The following is a 17,202-nucleotide window of genomic DNA, read 5'->3' as shown; positions in this document are numbered from 1 at the left end:
TCTTAAATACATCATTCAATTTTAGATGATATTTATGCAAATGAAATTAAATGCTGCTGGACCCAAATTCTCTGTAAATGTGCAAGTTTTCCAGAGAGAAAGTGAATCCAACCTTGCCAGTCAACTTTGCAGAGCTCATGCTGTCATCTGCTGATGGCAACTGTGTTTATGGATAGATTAATGTAAGCACTAAAGTTCATGTGCTTACACAGGTAATGCCATTAAAGGTCTTGGTGGGGTGGTGTCATAACTTCAGCTATGCATAAGATATGTTGGACATACTGGAAATTTTTTCTCATACCAAACTGTCCAAATTGTTTTAGGAGATGGTCCATCTTTGTCTGAGGCACCAGGCACAAAAACGCTGCCCTGAAGTGTGGATCTCATGTAGGGTGGGAGTGGTCAGAGAACCCAAGTCATACATACATTCTAACATCATTTCTGCTTATGTTCATTACATGCTGGTTCCTAGCAAACTGACCATTAAATTAAGATATAAACCACAGACAGCTACCTGCCAATAACTGAGCTTCTAAAGAAAACACATAATTGAGCACCTTCCCAAACTTGGGGCTTATTTTTGAGTTAGGAAGGTAAATCCATTATAGAAAAATGACACCGTGTCAACAGCATCTCCCTTCACTTATTTTGTTAGCACTGTTAGCTTTTTGAGAAAGCCAGCTTCTTACTTTATCAAAAATTAATTATTATGTTCAGGTCAAACTTAAGATAAATAGGAAGCACTTCTTGAGGACAACATAATTAAATTTAACTTTGGACCCAGCAGAAGTATAAATTCAGGGAGCACATTTTCATTCATCCATTCATTAATGACTTTTTTTATGCCTACCACGGCCAAAGATTGGAGATTCAATGAGTCCCACAGAAACGAATGACAGATAGTTTCAGCCCTAGAGTTTATCTCATGTAGAATATAGTAATAACAGCTAATACTTTTGTGCTCTTACTACATGCTAGGTAGTCTTCTAAAAATTTCCTATGGTTTATTCTCACAAGAGAACTATGAGGTAAGTACCATTATTAGAAATATGGTTAACTTGCCCAAGGTCATTGAGCTAATTGGATTCAGACCTGGGCCTAGAAGAGAAGCAATCTGGCTCCAGAGTCTGTAGCCTAAACTGTTCCCTCTGCCAGCATCATGCCTCTGCACACAATGGGTGGGAATCTAACTCAGATGCTGGTGGGGCCAGGCCATGAATTAAGCAGGCTAGTGAGTTGGTATCAGTAGAACACAGCCTTTACTCAGTTCTAACAAATTGCTGCTGGTTACTCCAATTTTAAAAAGGCATCAGAAATCTGAATTGTTGGAATGACATCATAAAAATGGCAGTGTAAGGTGAGCCTCTTGAAATCTCCCCTGGAATTTACAACAAATTGAACAGCTATAACTCCACAAAGGACACCTTGCACAGCAGACAGGCAAAACTAAGAGGTGCACTACTGAAATCATCTAAAGGTGGGCAAATTACGTGAGCAGGGGAAGAGGGAAGGGAGAAGTGCGGAGACAGAGCCAGGTGGGCACAGGACGCAAACCTAGCTCAGTGCTCCAAGCTCGCTGCATCCAGGAACTAGTGCAGCTGCAAAAGAGGGAAGAACACGGACTGTTAGGGCTCCGCTTATGGCCCACAGGGCTGAGGGGACAGCATATAACACGGTTGAACACAATGCTCACGACAGAGACTTTGGAGCAAAGACTGAGGGAAGAATGCTGAAAACGGTGGTTTCAGCCCTCACTGCTGAGCAGAGCACGGAAGCCTTAGGCACTGAGACTAGCCGCCCCCTCCCTACCCTCCCAGAGCTCGCCCCGCCCCCACCTGCCCAGTGCTAGAAGTGGAACACTAGCAGTGTCAGATCAAAAGAACAGAATATTTGCAGTTCTGAGAACTATGATCCGCACACATGAACTCGCAGCCCAACTAGTTCTGGCAAAGGAGAGGGAACCATAGAAGCAGGACTGGCTGTGGTGGTGATCACCGCCATTGCTCTGGCCACCTCTCACAACCCAACCCGCCTCTGTCCCCACCTATCTGAGCGGATCCGTTCAGGAGTAAACAGAGCTGCAGAAACACACGGGCTCTGAATCTGGTGCAGGAAGAGCTTTGGAACTTCAGAAGCTCTTCACATCCCCCCATGGAGACAGCACCCTATAACCCAGGTGAACAGTTCACAGAGGATAAGCCCACCTTCCAGGGAATCCCCCCATTGTATGAGAAGCTGGAATAGTGCAGAGAAAATATAATGCTACAGTGTGAGAGAGAATAAAAGGCTGCAGTGCAGTCAGAGAGAAAATACAACATTCTACAAACACCTACTGGAAAACCAAAGAAAGACCTCTTTCTATTAACTTGTTGCAGAACCCACTCCTGTATATGTCTAGGAAGAGAAATAATAAATCATTAATTGCCATGAATAACCAAGGTAACAAGACAGCTCATAAAGAAAATGAAAAGTCTCCAGAAAATGAACTTAAAGACGTGGCAATATATGACTAAATGACAGAGAATTCAAGATTGTAATTCTTAAAAAACTCAATGAGATGCAAGGAAACACAGACAGGCAGTTTAATAAACTCATAAATACAATCAAAGAACAAAATGAACAGTTTACCAAAGAGATTGAAATTTTTAAAAAGAACCAAATAGAATTTCTGGAGATTAAGAACTTAATAAAAGAAATGAAGAATGAAACAGCAAGCTTAGGTAGTAGAGTTGACCAGATGGAGGAAAGAATCAGTGACATCGAAGATAGAAACCTGGAAATGACATGGATGGAAGAAGAAAGAGACTTGAGACTTAAAAGAAATGAAAAAACTCTACGAGAACTTTCTGACTCCATCAGAAAGAGCAATATAAGAATAATGGGCACACCAGCAGAAGAAGAAAGAGAGAAGGGAACAGAGAGTATATTCAAACTAATAGTATATTCAAACTAATAGAACTCCCCAAACTTGTGGGAAGAACTGGATCCTCGAATACAAGAAGCAAATAGAACACCTAATTACCTCAACCCCAACAGTCCTTCTCCAAGGCACATTGTATTGAAGTTGTCAAAAATCAACAATAAAGAAAGAATCCTCAAGGCAGCCAGGGAAAAGAAAACGGTAACCTACAAAGGAAAGCCCATTAGATTATCATCAGATTTTCCAGCAGAAACTCTACAAGCCAGGAGGGAGTGAACTGAAATATTCAAACTATTGAAAGAGAGAAATTATGAGCCAAGAATAATATATCCAGCAAAGATATCCTTTAGATATGAAGGAGGAATAAAGACCTTTCCAGACATACAGAAGCTGAGGGAATTTTCTAACACACGACCTGCACTACAAGAAATACTGAAGAAGGCTATTCGATCAGCATAAATAGAGATAATTTGTGACAACCAAAATATAAAAGGGGAGAGAATAAAGGCCTGAACTAGAATATGGGAATGGAGAAAGTAAGCATGTTGAAGAAAATGGAATACTCTAAATATCAAACTTTCTTTTACATAAACTTAATGGTAACCACTCAAAAAAAATCCAGAACTGAAATATACACCATAATAAAAGAAGAAACATACATAAAATCATAGAATACCACCACACATAAATAAAGGACAAAAACAAAAAAGCAAAGAAACAATGGAGACACAGTCTCACCAGAAAACCAAAGATAGAATAATACAAAATCCTCACGTATCAATAATCACCCTAAATGTAAATGGACTGAACTCACCTATAAAAAGGCACAGAGTAGCAGATTGGATCAAAAAACTAACCCAACCATATGCTGCCTCCAAGAGAAGCATCTCAGCTACAAGGACAAATACAGACTCAAAGTGAAAGGGTGGAAATTGACACTCCAAGCAAATGGTATCCAGAGAAAATCAGGTGTAACCATACTGATATCAGATGAAACAAAATTCAGGATAAAAAAGGTAACCAGAGACAAAGATGGACATTTCATAATGATAAAGGGGACTGTACAACAAGAAGATATAACAGTCATCAATATTTATGCCCCCAATCAGGGAGCACCGAAATACACCAAGCAACTACTAACAGAACTAAAAGGAAAAATTGACCAAAACACAATTATAGTAGGGGACCTAAATACTTCATTGACAGCTATGGATAGATCATCCAGACAGAAAATAAATAAAGAAATAGCAGTCCTAAATGACACATTAGATGAAACGGACATAAGTGACATTTATAGAGCACTTCATCCTAGAAAATCAGACTATACATTTTTTTCTAGTGTACATAGAACATTCTTAAGGTTAAACCACATATTGGGACAAAAAACTAGCCTCAGCAGATTTAAGAAGATTGAAATCATATCAAGCATATTCTCTGATCACAGGGCTTTGAAATTGGGTATCAATTGCAAAAAGAAAGCAGGAAAAACCACAAATACATGGAGATTAAACAACATACTTTTAAAGAATGACTGGGTCAAAGAAGAAATAAGAGGAGAGATCAAAAGATACATAGAAACAAATGAGAATGAAAATACATCCTAACAAAATTTTTGGGATGCAGCAAAAACAGTTTTAAGAGGGAAATTTATATCATTACAGGCCTAGCTCAAGAAACAGGAAAAGTCCCATATAAATAACCTCACGTTACAACATAAAGAACTAGAAAAAGAAGAACAAATGAATCCCAAGGTCAGCAGAAGAAAGGAAATAATAAAAATCAGAGCAGAAGTAAATGAAATAGAGAACAAAAATACAATAGAAAAAATTAATGTGACAAAAAGCTCATTATTTGAAAAGATTAACAAAATTGACAAACCCTTGGCTAGACTCACTAAGATAAAAAGAGAAAAGACACTAATAAACAAAATCAGAAATGAAAAAGGGGAAGTTATCATGGACACCACAGAAATACAAAGGATCATCCAAGAATACTATGAAGGACTATATGCCACCAAATTCAATAACCTAGAAGAAATGGACAAGTTCTTACAAACATATAGCCTTCCTAGGATGACTCACGAAGAATTGGAAAATCTAAATAGACAGATCACCAGAAAGGAAATTGAATCAGTCATCTGAAACCTTCCCGAAAGCAAAAGTCCGGGACCAGATGGCTTCACTAGTAAATTCTACCAAACCTTCAAAGAGGATCTAAACTCTTCCAAAAAATTCAAGAACAGACAATACTCCCTAACTTATTTTATGAGGCCGACATTACTCCGATACCAAAACCTGATAGGGATAAGACAAAAAAAGAAAACTACAGACCAATATCTCTGATGAATACAGATGCAAAAATCCTAAACAAAATTCCAGCAAATCGAATGCAACAATACATTAAAAAGATTATTCATCATGACAAAGTGGGGTTTATCCCAGGGGCACAAGGATGGTTCAACATACACAAATCCATCAATGTGATACACCACATAAACAAAATAAAGGACAACAATCCTATGATTATATCAATTGATGCAGAAAAAGCATTTGACAAGATACAACATCCATTTATGATTAAAACACTTAATAAAATAGGTATAGAAAGAAAATATCTTAACATAATAAAGTCCATATATGACAAACCCTCAGCTAACATCATAATTAACAGTGAAAAACTGAAGCCCTTTGCTCTACGTTCAGGAACACGACAGGGCTGTCCCCTATCACCTCTGCTTTTCTACCTAGTGTTAGAAGTCCTCGCCAGAGCAATCAGCAAGAGAAAGAAATAAAAGGCATCCAGATTCAGAATGAAGAAGTTAAATTGTCACTCTTTGCAGATGACGTGATGTTGTATATAGAAAACCCTAAAGACTTCACCAAAAAGCTATTAGAAACAATCAATGAATACAGTAAAGTTGCCGGGTACAAAATCAATGTACAAAAGTCCATTGCATTCCTATATACTAACAACAAAATCTCAGAAAAAGAAATTTAAAAAACAATTCCTTTTGCAATTGCAACAAAAAGAATAAAATACCTAGGAATAAACTTAACCAAGGATGTGAAAGACCTATATGCTGAAAACTATAAGACATTTTTGAAAGAAATTGAAGAAGACACAAAGAAATGGAAAGACATTCTGGTGTTCATAGATTGGAAGAATCAACATAGTTAAAATGACCATATTACCCAAAGCAATATACAGATTAAATGCAATCCCCATCAAAATCCCAATGGCATTTTTTAAAGAAATAGAACAAAAAATCATCAGAGTTGTATGGAACCACAAAAGACCCCAAATAGCCAAAGCAATCCAAAGAAAAAAGAACAATGCTGGAGGTACCACACTCCCTGACTTTAGCTTGTACTACAGGGCAACAATAATCAGAACAGCATGGTATTGGCAGAAAAACAGACACATAGACCAATGGAATAGAATTGAAAACCCAGAAATAAACCCACATAAATATGGACAGATATTTTTTGACAAAGAAGTAAAACACATACAATGGAGAAAAGACAGCCTCTTCAATAAATGGTGCTGGGAGAATTGGATAGCCACATGCAAAAGAATGATACTGGACTGCTATCTGTCACCATGTACCAAAATTAATTCAAAATGGATCAAAAACATAAGCACAAGACCTGAAACAATAAACTGCATGGAAGAAAACATAAGTACTAAACTTACGGACCTTGGATTCAAAGAGCATTTTATGAATTTGACTCCAAAGGCAAGGGAAGTAAAAGCTAAAATAAATGAATGGGACTATATCAAACTTAAAAGCTTCTGCACAGCAAAAGAAACCATCAACAAAATAAAGAGGCAACCAACTGACTGGGAGAAGATTTTTGCAAACAGTGCCTCCGATAAGGGGCTAATATTCAAAATATACAAGGAACTCATACAACTCAACAACAAAAAAGCAAACAACCCAATTGAAAAATGGTCAGAGGACCTGAAGAGACATTTCTCCAAAGAGGACATACAAATGGCAAACAGACACGTGAAAAAATGCTACACATCACTAATCATCAGAGAGATGCAAATAAAAACCACAATGAGATATCACCTCACCCTAGTTAGAATGGCTGTCATCAACAAGACAAATAGTAACAAGTGTTGGAGAGGCTGTGGAGAAAAAGGAACCCTCATACACTGCTGGTGGGAATGCAGACTGGTGCAGCCGCTATGGAAGGCAGTGTGGAGGTTCCTTAAAACATTACGAATAGAATTACCATATGACCCAGCAATACCTCTCCTGGGTATCCACACAAAAAATCTGAAAACATTTATCCATAAAGACACTGTGCTCCAATGTTCACTGCAGCTTTATTTACGGTGGCCAAGACATGGATACAACCAAAACGTCCTTTGATAGATGAATGGATAAAGAAGTTGTGGTATAGGGCCAGCCCAGTGGCTCTGGCGGTTGGAGCTCTGTGCTCCTAATGCCGAAGGTTACTGGTTCGATTCCCACATGGGCCAGTAGGCTCTCAACCACAAGGTTGCCGGTTTGACTCGACTCCCGCAAGGGATGGTGGGCTGTGCCCCCTGCAACTAACAATGGCAACTGGACCTGGAGCTGAACTGCGCCCTCCACATCTAAGATTGAAAGGACAACAACTTAACTTGGAAAAAGCCCTGGAAGTACACACTGTTCCCCAATAAAGTCCTGTTCCCCTTCCCCAATAAAATGTTTGAGAAAAAAAAAAAGAAAGAAAGCATTTTCTTAAAAAAGAAAAAAGAAGTTGTGGTATATATACACAATGGAATACTATTCAGTGGTAAGAAAAGATGATATAGGAACATTTGTGACAACATGGATGGCTCTTGAGAGTGTAATGCTGAGCGAAATAAGTCAGACAGAAAAAGCAGAGAACCATGTGATGTCACTGATATGTGGTATATAAAACTGAGAACAATAAAAGAACAAGACAAACAAACGAAGGAACAAAAACTCATAGACACAGACAATAGTTTAGGGCTTACCAGAGGGTAAGGGGGGAGGAGGGCTCTACAAGAGGGTAAACGGAGTCTAATACATGGTGATGGAAAGGGAACTGACTCTGGGTGGTGAACACATAATGTGAGATATAGTGCATTACAAAATGTACACCTGAAATCTATGTAACTTTACTAACGATTGTCACCCCAATAAACTTTAATTGAAAAAACCCAGAAATCTGAATTGTTATATGAAATCTTTCCATTTTTATCTGTTGGAAACTAATTAAGAATTTCAAAAACACCGTGCAGGCCAAACAAAATACATCTGTAGACCATATTCTACCCAATGACTGTAGGTGTACTGCTTTCAGCTTATAGAATGAAGCCCGAAATATTTTGTGTAGCTTTTAAGGCCTCCTATAACCTGGCTCCCACCTGCTTTATTCCCTGCATCTCACCATTCCCACCCTACCCTCAGCCTTCCTCCCCCTGGGCATCTCACCCTCCCCAGAGAACCCTCGAACATCCTGCCTCTGGGCTGTGGCCCACTCTATGTCTCCCACCTGGGATGCTCTTCTCGGCTGTAGTCTTTTTCAAGTCCCTGGGGGAGGGGCCATATGGGTAAGACCTTGAAGGATGGGTAAAATATCGACAGGTAAAGAAAGAACTGGCAAGCGCATTCTATTCAGAAGGAACAGCATGGACAGATACATAGAAATGGGAAAACAAAGACATGTTGAAAGCCACGAAAAGGCTCCAAATATTTTTAAAGAGGCCTCCGGTCCTTGGAATCTGGTCCTATAAAGAGAACGTTGATTGCTGACATTCTTGACATCCGCAATCCTTCTAAAAGGATCCCTTGCATAAGGATCACTGGTGATTTAAGGTTTGTTGAAATAGTTCGGATAAATATTTATGTACAGCTATAAGCAAATCCACAAGGAAAAATATAACTCAAAACAGGTTTTTCCTTGAAGATCCTTTCAGCTGGTGATAAAGTTTCTGGCTTCAAAAAGGTTTTGAAAATAAATGTGACCAATTAATATTTTTAAAGTCTAGAAACTCTAAGAAGTCCCTAACAATCAAGTAAGCTCTGAAAGTTGTCATTTGAGGGTGTGCCAGTGAAATCCTAGCCATATTGTCCAGAGTCTTGGGCCCAAAGTCAATCTCCGATTTATCCTGAGATAAGAGCCAGGAACACAAGAAAAGAAAATTTGGCTCTCAAGTTAAAGCAGCAAATGAACATTGTTCAAAATGTCTGAAGTGCTGGAATCTTCAATATTTATTTTTGTCTACAGTTTAGAGCTAAACCAGAGGGGTCTTGACACTTCCTATTCGGTTAGCTTTACAGAAACTTTTTAATTACTACTATTTCTACTATTATTGCAACTACTTCTATTACCATGGCAAAGAACAGCTCACCATCATCCTTTATTGAGCATTTATTAAGTGTCCAGAACTGTGCTAGTTCCGTTGCATAGATTAGCTCTAATCCTCACAATTATTTCCTTTTTGTAGCCTAGGATACTGAAGTTCAGAAAGATGAAGGAACTGGCCCAAAGTCTCCTAGTTTATAAGTGAACTAAGACTCAAACCCAGGTCTGTCACCAAAACCCATCTCATCTGCTTTCTACCTGAAGGAGATTACACATAGATTATCTACCGTATCCAAAGCACTTTTGAAAGAAGGCCTCTACCCCCACTGTGGCTCCCACACTTGCTGCCTTCTTCTCTCTGGCTCCATCCAGGTAGTGCCCTAACTCGGCCACAGTGGTAGGAAATTTGCTGGAGGGAACTAGCTTCCTGCGGGAGTGAAATGAAGGCTGGAGGCAAAATTAGCATGAAAACGAAAGGGTGGGGAGAGGAAACGTCCTCCTGATACTGATATGGAAAGAAAAGTTTTGTTAAATCTGCTTAGCACTGCCACGGATTTCTGCAATGACCCCCCAGGCAGAGTATTTTTCAAGATATGTGGCAATATGTACTTCACAGCCCACATGAAAATCTGGCCCACAGTTGGCCCTGATGGAGAGGCTGTTTCTCTGGCTCATCAATTCTGAGGTCAGCCCAATTGGCTTCAAGCCCCAGAGCCGCAAGGATGACACACGGGAGAAATATGTGCTCATTTTCCCCTCTTGCGAGATGCCAGCTTCCCTTGAGCTGTCTGAGTCACGAAGGTCCCCATCTCGCTAAGTCTGAATCCTCATTGAAGTGGCCCACAACGAAGCAGCCTCTCTGGGGGTGTGTTACAAGCTGCCAGGTAAAACATCTGCACTGGCATTACCATCTCCTCCCTCCCTCAGAGGGGCTTCTTTTTACAGGACAGGGGCTAGTGTGCTAACGAATGTCAAATAAAAGCCTTGCGAGAGCTTTGCCATATGCAGGCCAAATTAAAGGGCGTAATCCTCACTAGTGTACTTATTAGCATTAAAATGGAGGATTACCATCATGGGAACAATGCCCCTGCAACATAAAAGAGTATTTCCATTCTGTCATTCACTGTACAGGCCCACATAGGAAGCCCAGCAGAGAAGCTCCACACCAAACACGGACTTCTTTCAACTTGAGGTTTCCTCCTCCCCAGCCAAGTTAACCTCACCCCACTATGCACAGATGGGAGCACCTCTCCCAGGAGGCTGCAGGCTTTCTCCCAAGATTCGATGCTGGAATTTTCTCCACCAATCACAGGGTGACCGCTTTATGCCAATCAGGGTTGATTCTTTAGCTGGTTATGATTTTAGATATGCTGCCATGACAGTTATAGATAACACAGAGAAAACAGAAAAAGCTCTGGGTTAAGCATTTGGAGCCCAGAACCTAGAGAAGTATTAGAATGTACTGGTTAAAAGCCTGAGCTCTCGAGTCAGAAGGCCTGTCTCTTTAAGTAACACTAGCAAGTTACTTGTAATCTCTAAATATCAGAAATCATGAAATGCGTACCTTTCCCATAGAGGTGTTATGAGGATTAAATAGAAAAATGCATATAAAACACTTAGCACAGGGCCCAGGATGTTGTTAACGAAGAGCAAATGTTAGTTATTATTGTTGAGGACAGAAGATCAGGATTCAAACCCTAGACCTGCTATTTGTTTTCTTTGTGACCTTGGGTGACACCCAGACTAGCTGACTGGGGGCAGAAGAAGGTAAATCTGATACCTCCAACCCAGCATTGGACTCTAGGCCAGCTTTTGGGAGCTACTTGATGAGCCTTCCCCGTGTACAGTTTACTCATGGGTAACATGGAGTTGGTAACACCACCCCAAAAGCTGGTGTGAGAATTACTTGAGATAATTGTGGGAAAAGAGCTGGCATCGCAATAAATGTTGGCTGAATCTGAATGATGACCTCCACATATCCCTGTCGTTCTTATTCTCAGCAATATTTCTTGTCATGTCTGGGTCTTCCTTATGAACATTTCCTTCTGATTTTGCCTTCCCTTCATCTTTTACCAGGACCTATCTGCTCCATCACTAACCATTCATGACTTTCCTGGCACACTCTGTTGGTTGCTTCCCCAACCTCTTTACTCTTTGCTTACAGAAGCTGAAAACTTCCTGCAGAAGCTGAAAACGCCTGTGCTCATTTCCCCAGACTCTCTTGCAGCTCCCCTGCAGAGCCACCTCTGAAAATTCTGGCCAATGAGATGTGAGGGGAGTATCCTGGCGACTTGTGGGAAAGTTTTCCTTCATGACACAGAGAGACACTTCTGAGGAGTGCCCCCTTTCCATTCACCTCTTCTTTCCTGCTTTGGACATTGCCATGTGAAGAAGTGATACTTAGCCCTGCTTCAGCCACATGTTGAGATAGCAGAACAAAGAGATGGAAGGAACCTGTGTCCTTGATGACATCCCTGAGTGGCTGACTCAGCACTGGAACTTCTGTATTGGGATCATACAGGAGGTGAGTCTGGAGGATAAATTGGAGCAAGACAGGGAGAAGCTTGATATGGCAGACTGAGAAGTCAGAACCTCTCTTAGCAAGACTGTCTTGGTAAAGAAAGCAGTGGGTTTATTTACATTCAGACACAATCTCATTATTTTGTCTTACACTTTGAGTAGTACTATTATAAATGGGCTATGAAGGTTCAAGAACTGTTAAAGAGAATTAAGGTCTTCATGGAGGAAAGGGATACAACAATATATCTTGACAAAATAGGTAAGAGTTGAACAGAAAGGAATGGGCAGAGAGAACAGAGGTAAGTACATTGGTAGAACAATATAAAGTCTGACTCCAGGTAGCCCAAGGGTGCATATAGGGTCGTACAGGAGGTGAGTCTGGAGGACAAATTGGAGCTTGATATAGCAGACTGAGAAGTCAGAACCTCTTTTGTCTAAAATCGGAAACCATTAAAGTTCTTTGAAAAGTGAGAATGCGCTTAGGACAATTGATCAGGTGTCAGAAATAAAAGCTGGTCTGTAAAGAGGAGGGAGAGAGGGAGGGAGGGAGGGAGGGAGGAAGAGAGAGAGAGAGAGAGAGAGAGAGAGAGAGAGAGGAGATGATGGCAGGCCTGGACCAGGGAAGACTGCTAATGATTGAGGGTGGGGTTAAGTGAGAGGTAGGGATCAAAAATGACTGCCAGGTTTGAAGGCCAGGTCACAAAAATGTTTGTGCCACTCACAGAAGTGGCAAGGTCAGGTGAAGGAGGTGATTTGGTGGGGACTTTTCTGTTGAGGCCCTGGTATGCAAATAAGAAATACATGGCCAACAAGAATTAGGCATAAAAGTGTGAAGATCTGAGAATCACGCTCACACAGCTGAGAGCTGATAGCAGAAGACAGCAGTGAGAGAGGAGATCATCCAGGTGAAAAGCAGAGAAAGAAGAGAGTCAGGGAGTGCATTTCACTAGTGGGTGGAAGAGAAGGAGGATGGAGACTGGGGACATCTTGGAGGAAGAATCTGAAGACTGCGGTACCACAGACACACATAGAAGATGCGGTTCAAGGAAAGCACGGCCTTAAACTGCATGTTGCAGAGTCTGATGAAAATGAGGTCCTAGCGACTTGGAATTGAGCTTCCCAAGGACAGTTTTAGGGATGTGGTGAGGGCACAGATCAAACTGCAGCATTAGGGAGGGAGTGGTTGGTGAGGGAATGAGACAACTGACCTGGATGTCAGTCTGAGAAAGTTTGATAGTAAAAGTAAGAAGAGAGAGGGAGAGAGCCGAGAGCAGGCTTTTGTTAGAATGGGAGAGGTGTGAAAAGGGAGAGAGGTAGCAGACAAAGGAAGAAGTCAAAGCAAAGGGTGGGCTACCTGATGGTGGCAGGGCCTGGAGGGCAGAAACATGGCAGAGAGGTTAGCCTGTGCAAGGAAGAGGGCCTGTGGTCTTTCGAGATGGAAGCAAAGGAAGAAAAGGCAGCTGAATATAAGGAGAGAGTCTAAGATGGAGGGAAGGGAAGTGGAAGTTGCTCACAGAACTGTTCTGATATTTTGAGTAAAGTTAGTCATCAGCTGAGGTTGAGGTGAGTCAGGCTGGGGCTGGAGCCATTTACCAAATGGGTTCACTGACTTGCCCAAGGTCAAACAGCTGACAAACGATAGAACTAGGACTAGAACCCAAGTCGTCCCCCTACCAAATTCAGTGCTATTTCTGCTGCAACAGAAAATCTAAACTTTGTTATTCTAGTATGAGATGTTAGGCCTATCATATCTGTTCAAATACTTTTAAATGAGGTATTCTGGTTATTTAGGAATGTAGTCTACTTTAAAAGGATTCCCCAAGAATTTGAGACCACGAGAGAAGTACTGAGAATTAAATCTGTCAGGTCTCAAAAATATTGATTCAGAAGTCTCAAAAAATTAAGAATTGTTTTTTAAAATTACAAATCAAGACCAATTCTTTTTCCAAGTGAAAAGATGCAAGAAACTTTCTAAAGGCTTGTTTCTTTCTCCAAATTCTAGAGTAAACTTTTAATGAGAGTCCCCACAAACAATTCCCTTTGCCATGGTCCACTCCTTCCTGTGTTGTCTCCTCCTCCCCCTCCTGGTGACATGTGTGATGGGGCCTGGAAACCTTTTCTGAGACAAGGTGGGTTACGAATGCTTCCCTGAAAAACAGGAAGCCTCTGAATTCCTTGAGTCCAGTACTTGGTGTCACAGCATGGTCTGGCCTTACTTAAAGTGGCCTGAGCCTACATTTAGCCAGGGTCATTGTCCTCTGCAGACCTAAGAAGTTCAGAAGTACATTGAAAATAGTGCACTATGGCCCTGGGCAAGCTCTGCTCTACTCATTTTGAATTCTATTTAACTAAATAGGAAAAGTTTAAGCTTATTGCTTTAGCTTAAACCCGAGATTTTTCAACTTTGGGACTACTGTCATTTTTGGTTAGCCAGTTCTTTGTTGTGGGGGGCTGTCCTGTGTATTGTAAGACATGTAGCAGTATCCCTGGCTTCTACCCACTAGATTCCATTAGCTCAACTCCTCCCCCTAACGTTGTGACAACCAAAAATGTCTCCAGACATTGCCAAAATCCCAGGGGAGTGGGGCAAAACTGCCCTCAGTTGAGAACCACTGCTTTGACCTAATGAAGTCAAGTACAGGTTTTGCCATGAAGAGAACCCAAAAGGCAGTTCAGCTTGCCCTATAGAATAAAGACTTTTGCCCACAGAACAATTGATTAGACAAGTAAAGAGTTAAGAGGAGCAGGCTTGTGGGCTAACACGAAGGAGCTAAATATTACCCTCTTGGCTCTGACTCCCCTGGCCAGCACTGCACCTGCAGGCTGACAGGCACCTTACATCCATCATAGGTGGGAAGAGAACAGTTTCCAATCAAAACGGTAACCCCCTGCAAGCTGACATCCATCACAGATGGGAACAGGACAGGTCCCAGGAGAAGACAATTGTAACGGCAGCCCCCCCACCCCCCGCAATCTGACAAGCACCCTACATCATGCATGGGAAAATATAAAACCCCAGCACTCCTTCTCATCGGCACAACTGTCTCCGTCAGGCTCTTCCCTGGCACAACTCCGTTTGCCAGTAACTTTCAAGATCTTCTACAGCTCTTTCTTTCAAACTGCCCTGGGAAAACTCCTTCTGCCAGTTCCAAAAAGAACTCTCTCTCTCTTTTTGCCTTTCAATAAATCTTTTCTTACTCTTGTAGAGTCTTGTGAATGCTTTCATGTTCTGCAAATGACCAGGGGTTAATTCTACACCAGTACAGTGATGACCTCTAACATGGGAGAATCTGATGGGAAACACTTTTGGTTCCATTCTCTCCAACTCCCCAAAAGCCCCCGAGTTTGAGGCTGGAAAATCTTATAGATAAGACTCACCGATTTTCCTCAGTGACAGAAGGAGAGTTGCTTGAAGTCTTTGCATGGCCACTGTTGGATTCTGCTTGTGGACTGTTTTTATGATCTACAGAGCCCTTCAGAACTGAGAGAAAACAAACAAGTGCTTAGAGACTTAAGCATACATTCAGAAATAGGCAGGGTTCAATATATTGCCCATCTACGGTGTCTGCAGCTCCTTTCTCCCTGCCCTCATGTTGTTCCCTGACTTTCTGCAGCCTTTATTTAGGACACATCATCCAAACAGACCTGTTCTGTGATGGCAGTCCTCGCTCAGTGCAAGGTCCCAGCCAGTAAATGGATAAAAGAACTCATGCTTATAGAAAACCAAGTTCTCTCTCTCTGGCAATAGTGGACAGAGATTAGAGGACCCCACATGAGGGAAATGCAGTAGCTGGAACAGCCCTGTGCTAGACGGAGTTAGTAGACCAGCTTCCAGTTCTGGCTGGGCTGAGCAGGGCCGCCTGCTGACGAAGACAGTAGGTCAAGGAATGAACTGGCACCATGTGGGCAGGATTAACTGTAAATAGGGAACCATTCCAGGAGAAACCCATTTCCACACTGTGATTGAGGACAGTTTACTGATGAGTTTCTCAAGAGGGGGGGATTGGGGTGACAAATACAATTCCTCATCCCTGAGACCCTGGCAGCCATGACTAATCAACCATGACCCTCTTCCACTGAATTTTAATTCACCTTCAGGTTCCTTTTTAACACAACTCTTCACATCAGTGATTCTCAAAGTGTGGACCCTGCACCACCTGACTTATTGAGAATACACATACGAAGCATCAACATCACCTAAAAACTTGCTAAAAATGCAAATCCTTGGGCTCCACCCCAGACCTAGTGAATCTGAAAGTCCAGGGGAGGGGGCTGGAAATCTGTGTTTTTAACAAGATGATGACCAGGATCCAAGTGGAAGCTTCAGAGACATTGCTCCAAATATGTGATTCTTAACCCTGGCTGTTCATTAGAATCGCCCAAGAAGATTCAACATATGCCTGAACCCAGCTCCCAGAGATTCTGACACTGACCTAGCTTGGGGCTGGCATCAATTTTTAGAAGTTTCCCAAATAATCTTAACATGTAGCCAGGGCTGAGAACCACAGGTCTACATCGTCACGACCAATTAGTTGGCGTCGGAAAGAGAGTCAGCACCTACTTGCTATCCTTATTTTCGACAATCTAGAAACATCCAAACAAAGATATAGCCAATGAAGATCATCTATGAATTTGTCAATTGTGACATATATATTTGTGGAAGTTGCATAAAATACAAAAAGTTGATGTTATAATAATAGAACATATATAACATGACAAAGATAAAGTGCAGAAAAAGAAATATGGAAATCAGTTGTTTTTGTGTTGTCTATTCTAGGAAGAGTGTACTCTCATTCCATAATATTAGGTTGGTTCCTTAGACATAAATATCTCTTATGGGGAAGAAATGTAACTCATTGAGCTATCAGTGGTAGATAAAACCATCTGTGTTGTTGTTCTTATTGCTATAAACACCAAAAGGATAAAGAGAAACAAATGTAAATGTATCATTATTACATTTTTATTATTATACAAAAAACATATGACCAAACAGTAAAACAATGTCAAAAGAAGGGGGGGGGGGAGCAGAAATCAAGAAAAACCGTTGTAGCCTTTTAGAATTTCATTAACTGATTTCCTCTCCTCCCCTCCCTGCTTTCTCCTAATTGATGAACTCCGGTTAGAGGACCAGGCAGGCAGCTTTCCTCCCTCTTGCAGATTCTAAAACATTGTTTGTCCCAAACTCACTTGTAATACTGTGATAAGTGACATAAAAACAAGAATCGACATAAAAAGAAAAAAAAGAAGTCCACATTGGGAAACAAATATCTTTGTTTCCTTATTGAGGAGGAAAAATGACACAAATAATTTTTAACCTTGTTCTCTGGCCCAATTCAGCAGCACCAAGACCGACCACTCGCGGATCCAAGCCCAAGTGGTAACTCATGGAAAGCCGAGAGTGCTTTAGTGTCGCCCATTTGGGATCCACCGTGT

General features: G+C 41.2%; 1 protein-coding gene across 1 annotated transcript in view; it reads right to left on the bottom strand.

Moving 5' to 3' along the window:
- Nucleotides 1-17,202, bottom strand: part of MYO3B (myosin IIIB) — a 461,719-nt gene that overhangs the window by 103,489 nt on the left and 341,028 nt on the right. The window contains exon 30 of the mRNA XM_074337823.1: nt 15,148-15,250. Coding sequence (XP_074193924.1) covers nt 15,148-15,250 — 103 coding nt within the window. The remainder of the gene's footprint in view (nt 1-15,147; nt 15,251-17,202) is intronic.

The sequence above is a fragment of the Rhinolophus sinicus genome, linkage group LG01 (genome assembly GCF_036562045.2).
Source record: "Rhinolophus sinicus isolate RSC01 linkage group LG01, ASM3656204v1, whole genome shotgun sequence".
NCBI classification, from domain to species: Eukaryota; Metazoa; Chordata; class Mammalia; order Chiroptera; family Rhinolophidae; genus Rhinolophus; species Rhinolophus sinicus.
This window is presented reverse-complemented; position numbering and strand designations above follow the sequence as displayed.